At 36.3% G+C, this 12,193-nt stretch overlaps 1 protein-coding gene across 1 annotated transcript in view; it reads left to right on the top strand.

The window, feature by feature from the left end:
- mon2 (Mon2 homolog, regulator of endosome-to-Golgi trafficking) overlaps positions 1–12,193 on the top strand; it is a 749,535-nt gene that overhangs the window by 420,179 nt on the left and 317,163 nt on the right. The window contains exon 16 of the mRNA XM_090397718.1: positions 11,661–11,815. Within this exon, the coding sequence (XP_090253844.1) occupies positions 11,661–11,815 (155 nt within the window). The remainder of the gene's footprint in view (positions 1–11,660; positions 11,816–12,193) is intronic.

Here is a 12,193-nt window from a genome sequence, read left to right as displayed (position 1 = left end):
TGAATGTTCAGGAGAAAAAAAAAAAACTTCACCAAGTCTTCTTGTATTGAGATTTTTTCTTCGTGGTTGCTATGAAGGTTGTAGATGGGTCCTCCACATTCTTGGAATTGTTAGACCATCATTTTTATTCAGATTAAGATCATGTTTGAGCATTTCCCTTGCTTCCTTGAATTTCAGCTCGAACCAAGTTTTGGTGCAGTGTGGGGACTTGGTACCTTTCCAATCAATTCTGTGGTATGTTTGGAGTGCGTGGTAAGAAAGGCCGGTTTTTCCAAAATGGAGGTATTTTATGTGACGTTTGTGTTCATCCTTTCTGATTGGGATGGTTCGCCCTGTTTCCCCTATGTATGGTATGTTACATGTGCAATCTGTTTTGTAAAACCCCTGGGTGGGCTAAGTATGGCAGGGGATCCTTGGAAGAACTGAGTTAAATCTTCCATAGGTGTCTTAATTTTGTCGGGGGTTTAAAGGTGGTTTTGATGTTGTATTTGTGTAGTGTTCTATTTTTTCTGAAATGCCTTTAACATATGGTATAGCAATAGCATTTTTGAAATCTTTTTTGTTATTAGTGGTATCTTTGTGAAGGATCTTGTGAACGGTTTTTATATTGTATCCATTTTTTATAAAGGTATGTTTGATGGTCTCATATTCATGGTTAAGAGCTTGTTCATTTGAACAAATGGTTTGAGCTCTGTGTTTAAGGGTGCTTATGACCCCTAGTTTTTGTGTTGGGTGGTGATAAGAAGTTTTGCGTATGTACTGGCCTGTGTGTGTAGGTTTGCAGTAAACTGAGAAGGAGAGACAGCCTGAAGGAAGACGTGTGACAAGTGTGTCTAAGAACGGAAGAGAATTGTTTTTTTCAATTTCAATGGTGAATTGGATGCGTTTGTGTTGTTTGTTCAGGTGGCTAAGGAATGTATCTAGTGCTTGGCGGCCGTGGGGCCAAATGGCAAAAATATCGTCGAGGTATCTGAGCCAAATTTTGGGCATTAGGTACGCCGATTCTAGAGCTCGTTGCTCAAAATCTTCCATATAAAATTTCTCTGTTGGGGGGGAGAGTGGTGAGCCCATGGCTGTACCCTCTTTTTGAAGGTAAAAATTGTTTTGCCACACGAAATATCCGGAGAGTACGTGAGCAAAGAGGGCCGTGATGTCGTGTGGAAATATGTTCTGTAAGAGTAGGATAGTATCATTGATTGGGACATTGGTGAAAAGGGAAGTTATGTCAAAGCTGACTAATAGATCTTGGTCGTTGAGTGTAATATTTTTAATTTTGTTTATGAATTGTTGTGTATTTTTTATGTAGGAAGGGGGGGGGGAATGACCAATAACATAGTCAATGATACTTTTCTTATTCCTTACCTCTTCTCTCCATGTGAATTTGTGCACATTTTTATGTTGGAACATTGTGTTAGTTATAATCAGTCCATGCCTGAGCAGAAATTAAACAGGTATTTGCCATTATTATTAGCTTTGGTCTTTTCTCCAAATTTTCCCAAAATTGCATGTCTGTTGAGTGTTTTTAACACTGGGATGTCGCTGATTGTTTCATTTAGTAATTTTCAAGGTAATTACTCCATACTTCAAGGATATCTTTTTCTCCAGTTTTCATGTCACCTTTATCATCTCTAACTCTTTTTATAGCACTCTTTCTTTGATTTCTGAGCATTGTCAACAGCCTCAAGAATATTTTGCCAGCTCATATTTATTTTCTATGTTCTTACCAGTCTTCCCTTGACTTTTAATGAGTTAGTTTTACACATTCTTTAGCTTTCTTACATTGTTTCTGTATTTCTTACATTGTTTCTGTACAAGCTGACTTATTCGCCAAGAACTTTCGATATGCTTTCTTTTTTTCCTTCACTGCCTCTTTAATTTCCTGTGTCCACCATAGAGTTCTGATTTTGCTATCCCTCCAGACAACCTCACCACATGCTTCTTTAGCTGAATCAATTGATGATTTCTTCAGGATTTGCCACTGAATCTCCAAGGTTTGGTTCCTGTTCCCAAACTCTTTCATTTTTTTCTTCAATAATATTTGCATATTTTAGTCTACAGTTTATATCTGAGAGATGCTCAACTTTTATTTGCTTTATAACTTTCTTACAAGTTCTTCTTTTCAATAAAATTCAATTTTATCCTGCTCACGACTAAATGGTGATCACTTCCAATTTCAATTCCTGTGTAGACTCTAGTGTCCTGCACCAGTGAGAAAACATAACTATCAACAATAACATCGTCAATGAGACTTTTCTTATTCCTTGCCTCTTCTCTCCATGTGAATTTGTGCACATTTTTATGTTGGAACATTGTGTTAGTTATACCCAGTCTATGCCTGAGCAGAAATTAAACAGGTATTTGCCATTATTATTAGCTTTGGTCTTTTCTCCAAATTTTCCCAAAATATTTTTGTGTGTCTGACAGTCATTTCCTACTCTGCTATTTAGATCCCCAACAAGGACCAACTTTTCATTTTTCATTGTGTCAGTTGCTTTCTCTAAATCCTCAAAAAAATTCCTTCAATTTTACCTTATTAGAATCTTCTGTAGGACCATAAGCACAAATAAGTCATTTTCCAGTTCCCCATTCTGATATTTTTCCACATCACTCTACTTGATATTGCCTGCCATTCGAGAAGATTATCCTCATATTTAGTGTTCAATACTATAGCTGCTGTCCGACCACAGAAGTGAGAACTGTCGTTGGCAGACTGCCAAGAAGAGTCAATTCATGTTGAGGGGGAGAAAGAAATAAGGCGATTTACAAATTGGTCGCCAACACTTGAAATCACGCTTTATACATAACGTTTTGTGCCTGTTATGCAAGCAAAATAGTTAGCACTTTAAAAACTACAATTATGATAATAGAGAAGTTAATTTTCTGACATAATAATAAACAACTCATCCCACAATATGGATTGATTACCCTATTATTGGAACAGATTCTCCTTCTTTTGACATGCACAGAAGTTGCAGGCATAGACTTCTGTGGCTAATTGGTTTAAAAGATATATTTCAGTGATTACACCACATTTTTTTTATTATTCAGTTATATAAAACACTGAAATAATAGTTCCCGACAAGTTTCGTAAATTGTAGGATTTATATCTTCAGGGGGTAAATAGTATAACTTAAAATTTAAACAAGAGAATTAATAAATACAAATCATAACCATCTGGCTATTCATAAAACTCAAATAACAGAATGCAGATATATAACGTTATTGACGTTGAACAATACTGGACGATGTCACGTGTTCATAACGTTATATATCTGCATTTTGTTATTTGAGTTTTATGAACAAGAACAAGAACACGTGACATCGTCCAGTATTGTTCAACGTCAATAACGTTATATATCTGCATTCTGTTATTTGAGTTTTATGAATAGCCAGATGGTTATGAATTGCATTTATTAATTCTCTTGTTTAAACTTTAAGTTATACTATTTACCCCCTGAAGATGTAAATCCTACGATTTACGAAACTTGTGGGGAACTATTATTTCAGTGTTTTATATAACTGAATAATAAAAAAAATGTGGTGTAATCACCGAAATATATCTAATTAATGCACAGAAGTGCCGAAGGGTCTCGCATACAGTACTTAGAAATGGAAAATAACAACTAGTAAATCTATCTATTAGTTTCTTTTAACTGTGAAAAATTCGTTATAAGAAGATATAAATCAAAATCAGAATATAAGAAATCAAAATCCCCCCCAATTATAAATGTAATAAAGTTTAGTGAGAGATGTTTCATTTAGCAGTTGGGAGAGAAACATTATTCTGTGTTTATTCAGGAGAAAAAAAAATTATAATTCCTTAATGTGATTTTTGCATTTAAATCGGATTTACATTGCATCTTCTGTCCAATAATTTGAAGACAGACTTGAAGATAAGAAAAAGAACAATATTTTTGAAGAAATAAAATCCATACAGATTGTCCAGAAGCTTTGCATATTGTTCTTTTCTTTGGGGAATTTTTCCCCCCTGCTTAGTGGAATAATTTTTGGTACATTCACTCTGAAGTATGATGTAGCCAAGTTCATTTTTGATTCTGAAAATAACTGATAAAGAAAGAAACCACCAGAAACTGCTGAAATTTATGTAAGGACTTAAGGAAACTATTGTTGAAAAATAATTTGAGTTGGTCAATACCCTAAGTTATTTTTAAATTAATACTTTAATTTTTGCAGCCTGAGTTAGAGATAATTCTTATTTAAAATTAATAGAGTGTATGTTTTTTGTTTTTCGAAAAGGCAGAGGAACAAGAGATCAAATTGCCAATGTGAGATGGATAATAGAAAGAGCACAGGAATATCAAAAGAATGTCTACCTTTGTTTCCTTGACTATACCAAGGCTTTTGACTCTGTAGATTATGTGAAACTGTGGAATGTGATAAGAATAATGGGAGTCCCAGAGCATTTCATTATCCTTGTGAGGAATCTTTATTATGAACAAGAAGCTACTGTCCAAACAGATCTTGGAGAAACTGAGTATTTCACAATAGGTAAAGGAGTGCGACAAGGATGTATTTTATTTCTGTACCTGTTTAACTTGTACAGCGAATACATTTTAAGAATGGCAGGGCTGGAGGAGTCTTCAGTTGGAATTAAAATTGGTGGAAAAAATATTAATAATTTGAGGTATGCAGATGATAGCACCTTGCTAGCAGAATGCAAAGAAGATTTGGAGGAACTTATTATGGAAGTTAAAGAAGAAAGTGCTAAATATGGTCTTAACCTCAAAAAGACAAAAGTTATGGCAACATGTGAACTTAATGATATTTAAGTAGATGGGGAGAAAATGGAAGCAGTTAACAATTTTGTGCTCCTTGGATCCCAAATTGATAAAGATGGTTATTGTACTCAAGAAGGTAGAAGAAGATTATTACTCGGAAAGAAAGCAATGACGAATTTAAGCAAGATCTTTAAAGATAAAGATATTAGCCTCACAACAAAATTCAGAATCGTGAAAGCAGTGGTATTCCCTGTGGTACTGTATGGATGTGAAAGTTGGACCCTGAGAAAGAGTGAAAGAAGGAAGATAAATGCATTTGAATTATGGGTTTGGAGACGCTTACTAAGAATGCCACGGACTGCAACGCAAAACCAATAAATCAGTGATAGACGGAATAAAGCCAGATTGCTCCCTCAAAGCTATGCTCATCAAGCAAAAATTTTCATACTTCGGACATATTATGCGAGCAAATGACAGTCTGGAGAAGATGATGATGCTTGCTAAAGTTGATGGAAGCAGGAGAAGAGGAAGACCAAGAATTAGATGGGTGGATGGAGTTAAAGAAGCACTGGAATGCACTTGGAAATTCTGAAAGACATGGTCAGAGAGACAGATTTGAATAGAGAATGTATGTTCATGGGATCACCAGGAGGCAAAAACAACTCAATGGAACATAACACACATTTTTTGAGGATTTGTAACCTTTTGAAAGGCTTACTAAGAAGTCCTTTTTTGAAATTTAGAATTTTATATTTATGAATTCTGGAGATCATTTGTAGCTGTGGAAGTGTGAAAGTGCATTTATTGTTTTTTGCTAAATTATGCAAATGTATGTGTGTGCGCACGCACACGCTCGCACTGCTTGGCAAGCAATCAACACCTCCGTGGGCAAGATTGGTTAGTTATTTTTGATTTTTATGGCGCAAAGACATCAACAGTCATACTGCACCAGGACATATGTTACAGCAGTACATATGGTAAATGGTTAGTAGGACAATCACAAACATCTATGCCCCTTGGGGGGGGGGATTTGAACCCACAGCCTCCTGGCTGGAGAGTGGATATGCTAACGACTCTGCCAACCAGACCAGCATGGGCAACGTACATCATGCCATGTAATGACTAACCTGTTTTTAGATAGTATAAATTGGAGAAATATGGAGAACTGATGAAGTTTGAAAGAGGCATTATGACAAGAGGCTCCATTGCAGGCCTATCTGTCCAGCAAATTATCTAACCATTAACTGGATAACAAAGAAAATTCATGATAAGAATGAAGGAGAATTTATTCAGTTCATGTTAATATTTGGTAGAGAAAACACATCTGAAGATGATAATTAACTCACTAAATTTATTATTATTATTATTATTATTATTATTATTATTACGGGCAACTCCAGGGAGTCATTGGACTCATCGAGGGAGGCCCCAAATCATATTCATCACAACTATTTGACATTCATACAGTATCTATCATACCTCGCCTTAAACTCATTCACTGTCACAGCATCCACCACAGACTCAGGGAGCGCATTCCACTCATTCACTACTCTAAAAGTAAAGAACCCAGCTCTAACACCTTTACTAACCACACTTTTGCCCAGTTTCCATGGATGTCCCCTAGTCCTCCCACAACCAGCCCTATTCTCAAAAATATCTTCTGAATCAATTTTATAGAAACCCTTCAGTAATTTGAATGTCTCAATCATATCTCCCCTCCTCCGCCTATCAACCAATTTTTGCAACCCACAAATCCTCAACCTGTTCTCATACGGTTCATTCCACAGACCTGCTATCATCTTGGTCACTCGCCTCTGGATCCTCTCCACCTCCTCCCCATCAAGAAGAAACCTAGGTGACCAAATCTGAGCACAGTAGTCTAGATGGGGTCTTATCAAGGCTCGATACAGAGGAACAATAACCTGCTTGTCTCTGCTTGTCATCGTATTCTTCAGCAACCAAGTGATTTGATGAGCTGTTTTGGTCACTTTTGCAATGTGTCCCCTAAATTTCAATTCCTTATCTACCAACACTCCTAAATCTCGTGCCTCATCAATTTCCTGGAGCACGGTTCCACCAATGCAGTAAACTGCCGCCAATCTTTTCACCCCAAAATGCATAACCTTACATTTTGCCACATTAAACTGACATCCATTCTCCTTAGCCCAGACCTCCAATCTATCCAAATCATCCTGCAAAATTTTGACGTCATCTGCATTCACTATTGCCCTACCCAACTTCGCATCATCCGCAAACAAATGAACTGTTCCTCTCAGATCATTTCCTATATCATTTATGAACAAATTAAACAGCAGTGGTCCAAGAACAGATCCTTGTGGCACACCACTAGTCACAGGCCGTCTTGTGGACTCTACTCCCGAGTAAACCACTCTCTGATATTTCTCCGTCAACCACCCTCCTACCCATCTCACCAACCCTATCTCCATTCCCATATGCTGCAATTTACTGATTAGAATTCCATGTGGAATCCTGTCAAAGGCCTTGGCAAGGTCCAGTAGAATCACCGTAAACCCATTACCCTTATCCAGTTCAGCCGTCACTGTGTTATAATACGTGAGCAAGTTACTGAGGCATGACCTACCCTTCACAAAACCATGCTGTCCCTGATACAGTATCCCATTTTCTTCTATCCAATCTTGTATTTTTCTCTTGACTATTTTCTCTAAGACCTTGACAATGATTCCTGATATGCTAATCGGTCGGTAATTTACTACAGCAGTCTTGGAACCACCTTTATGCAGTGGAACTATTTTCCCCTCTTTCCACCCGCTCGGGACTAACCCAGACCCGAGACTCAAATTAAACAAAATGGTCAAGGGTACTGACAATTCTTTAGCTGCTTCTCGTACAACACGAGCTGGTATACCATCCAATCCCACAGATGTATTGACATTGAGGTTATGCAATAGACTACTCACCTCCACTTCATTAACCACAATTCCCGTATAATCTACTGGTTTATTCGTTTCTGCAATGTCACCACCTGGATGATATACTTTTGCAAAGTGCTCACTCAGTAACTCAACTATCTCAACTGATTCAGTTACCTCCCTACCATCGGCATTCTTTAAAATCAATCTGCCATGTACATTTTTCCTTTTACTTGCTACATATCTAAAAAACTGTTTAGGATTCTCTTTAGCCTGCATGGTCAATGTTCTTTCGTAATCCTTTTTTGCTTTTCTTACCACACTCGTCACCCTTCTGGCCTGTGCTTTATACCGTTCATGTGCCTGCCGGTCACCCTTCTCCTTAAATTCCCTCCATAGTTGTTTCTTTTTTTGCAACTCAAGCTTAATGGTGTTATTCATCCATTTAACCCCTACTTGATTTATTATTCGGACTCTAGGTATACAGTCAGCCATTGCTTCATGCAAACACTTCTTAACTACCTCCCATGCACTATCAACTTCTAGTCCTTGCAGTTGTACATGCCATGGCACTGAACCAATCAAACTCCTAAGCTTGTCATACTTTCCAGCCCGATAATTCCACATGTACCCTGTCTTAATTGAAAATTCTACACCTTTAGCCACCTCCCAAGTTAAGACCCTATGATCACTCTCACCGATTGGTGGCAATGTGGTCATATTTGTTACAGCCAAATCCTCAAATCCTTATTTAGTTAATTGTATTATTAAGCCTTGGGATCAATGCATTGAAATCTTAAGTGAAGAGTATTTTATTAAAATATGCTCACGAAACGTATTGTAAACTGTTTTTAAGGTAATCGGTTGACATTTTGCTTTCATATTATGTTAATTAGTATGCGAATATAATATCAGTATATTAATATATTTTGTATATTTGCATTTATTGCATTCCTCAGGATAAGCATGTAGTTTTTCCTTTTAAATCCTAATGAAACATTACTGACATGATGACAAGAATTATAATATATGAAACCAAAGACTGGTATAAACCGCATTATCATCATCAGCTTTCTTCAGTCCACTGCTGGACAAATTCTTCTACCATTCTGGCCAATCTTGTGCATCTCTCCATCGTATGTGTCCATAACATCTTGTTATCCCATTGTCCCATCTTACCACTGGTCTTGATGATCTTCAATAACCAGTTCTTGGTATCCATTCTGTTTTCTGTTGTCAGACATTCTAATCACATCCTACCCAATGCCATTTATTGCCTTTTATTACTACTGCAATGTCCCTTACCTTTGTTTGCTTCTTTATCCAAGTATTATTCTTTTTATTTAACTGGATTATTCTCAGTTAAATAAAATGAATGGTTCTTTCCATGTTTAATTTGTTGTTTTCAGTTTCTCTAGGTCTGTTTTTTAGTCACAATCCAGGTTTCACTACCATTGGTCATTGTTGAGAGTACTGGGTGTAGATCTTTCTTTTTAGGAAGTTGGGTAAATTGCTTTTAAATATCTCTCAATAATGATTACAAACTTTCCATCCTGTTGTTATTCTAGCTGAAATTTCCTAATGTATGGTTGTTTGTCATGCAAATATTTATCTTAAATATTTGCATGAAGTCACTATTTCAATCTGTCTTTGGTTTACGAGAGTGGCCTGAAAAGTTCTCGGCCTATGAAAAAAACAAATTTATAATTTTAAAATTATCTTTATTTTTCAACATAATAATCCCCCTTAAGACATGCATTTAATTCCAGCAATGCTCCATCGTCATTATCCCATCCCTGTAGTGGTTCTCAGTAAGATCTAGGATTACAAGTAAGAAGTAATCCTATACACCTGAAGGCCCTATACACATCCTATATACTGTCTTGTGTATAGGAAGAAATCCTATACACAAGACACCAATGGGCTAATGTACTCTTTACAGTTTAGAGTCGTTTTAGTCTTTGCTCGGATTCTAGATGACACTTGAACTGTGTGAAAGTGGTACTGCTTACTATTATGAGAATGTTTTCGAAAGAAATAGATATGGTGGTGCTGGAGTCATTGTGTGGAGAGGTGTTATGCTTAATGGATGTTCGGCTAATATAATTTATGAACTGACGATGTGAACTAGTGTTGCGAACTGACGCACCGTGCTACAAGTGTTGGAAAAAGGGACTATGACTGGTGAACGATATTGCAACAAAGTTCTTTAATGTCATGTTTGATTCCCTCGTGGTCTAGGCAAAGAATTCATTTTTATGGATGATAATGTCCCACCACATCATACATGAGCAGTGGAGACCAAGGGTATTAATCAAATCAAGTGGCCAGCATGCTCCCCATCTCAACCTCATACAATACATTTGAGATGCAATAGAGAGATGCATTGCTGCTTGAAATTCCCTTCCAGAAAACAATCAAGGCCCTATCCTTTCTCTGAAGGAGAAGTAGGCCAGTTTGCCTCAAGAACTCCTGAATCACTTGCTGCTAAGCATGGTACAACATTCTGAGAGCTGCATTGCAGTTCAGGGTGGGCACATTCCATACTGAAATATCTCTCTGCATAGTTTTCTGTAAGCACTGTAGGTTAATTCCTTAACTACATTCTTAGAAATTTGTAACTTTTGCCAAAAATGTATTGCAATTTAATTTGTACCAAATTTATACCACATTTTTTTGTAATATTATTATTATTTTTTTTGTGTAATATAGTTTATTAGTGTGCTGACAATAAAGTTATGTCCACGTTTGACTGTAGTCATGAAATTTTTTCTCATATATAGGTTTTCTCATATTCAAAGTGTAGTATAAGTTTGTTATCCATTAATTCATTTGGCATCCTCAAATACTGTATAGGCACTACATTCCTTGCTGTGCCTCACCATTCCTTGTCATGTGGTCCTGTTGTATGCTTTTCTGGAGGCTTCAACTCTCGGAAGACTAGTTACTTCAGACATACCTTCATCCATCTCATTGAGGGTCCATCACTTCCTTTTCCAAGAACTATTACTGCTTTGAAAAGTCCTCCTTCATTCTTCACTACTCTGATCCACAAAATCTTGACCTAGCCCACTTCGGTGTCCAGGTGTTTATCTTGGCTGTGGTGCAATTGCTGGTCATCGTACTATGGACAGACAGAAGAATCTATTGAGTAACATATTGAACAACACTTTTGAGTTATTGATTACTATAGAAGTGAAGCCCCCCCCCCCTCAGCTTTGTCATCACACATGCTTTCTTCAGCTAACCCACAAGATGTTTTGCAAATGAGACATCGGTTGTTATGGGATAAATCAATTAATTGAAACTATTATGCTGTTGTTATGATACAATGGAGAGAAAAATGTGGGAGTCTTTGGAAATGGCATTAGATCCTAAACATCTAAATATTAACCCAATTATGAACTTGGCTGAATACAACCTAACCTTTTCTGGAGGCTTCAACTCTTGGAAGACTAGCCACTTCAGACATACCATTCATTCATCTCACTGAGGGTCCATCACTTCTTTTTCCAAGAGTTGTCCTCATTCATTGGAACGAGGACAACTGGCTTCTTTTCTTTCTTTTTTTTTTTTTTTTTTAAATTGACTACTTCCTGGGTCATCTTACATCTCTAGATTTTTTTTGTTCTAGGTTGTTTAGCCAATATTGTTTTTGATGTGATCGGACAAAATTGTATACATATCAAGAAAGAGTGATTGTAGTGGAGAATTATTGTTGGAGTGGGAATTATGCAGCTGTCAAAGAATTCCAGTTAACAGAATTTCCTACAGTTCTCTCTCTCTCTCACACACACACACACAGTTGATATCCTTCTATGGAAAGGTTTCCCATCATTTTTATTATCTAATTTTTTTTTTTAATATCTTTATTTTGTTCTCTAGAGATATTCATTGCAGGAAAACAGAGAATTTCTGTTTTATGTTTTTATTTTTATCAATCTAAAAATAGGTTAATGTAAAAAATACTATAAAAACTAGTTTAATTTTTTATATTGCATTTATTAATTAAATTTTATTGATCATTTAGCATTTGGTTTGGATTCTTGGATTGAAACCTTCTACTGGCGGTAGCTTAAAGGCAAGCAGAAGTTCAGACACTCCAAATGCTGTTATTACAACAGCAGTAATGGCAGATTTACCTGTACTTTCCGCTATGCTATCTCGACTTTTTGAAAGCTCCCAGTAAGTGATAGTGTTAAATTTGATGATGTAATATTCCATATACAATAATCTACTGTTTGTTTGACCTTCAAACAATGACAATTCAATTAAACAACCCTTGTATGTCAACAACGTCTTTGTCGAGTATCATGTAATAGTATTTCAATTATTTGAACTCGCCTTTCTGATAATTGAAGAGTCAGATAAAAATGATAAATTACTGTAATACTTTTTAATATATATTATGTTCTCAGAATATTCAGATGTATAAATGTTGAAAGAATTAAAGAAGAAAAAAAGAAAATGCTATTGAAAAAGGATAAAAAAGGTATAATGATAACGGACCTCTCCAGACACACTAAGGGACCTAATATGTCACATGAGAAGGCTCTCCAAACC

This window comes from Typopeltis vanoorti, chromosome 1, assembly GCF_054136105.1.
Source record: "Typopeltis vanoorti isolate ZY-2024b chromosome 1, IOZ_Tvanoo_1.0, whole genome shotgun sequence".
NCBI lineage: Eukaryota > Metazoa > Arthropoda > Arachnida > Uropygi > Thelyphonidae > Typopeltis > Typopeltis vanoorti.
This window is presented reverse-complemented; position numbering and strand designations above follow the sequence as displayed.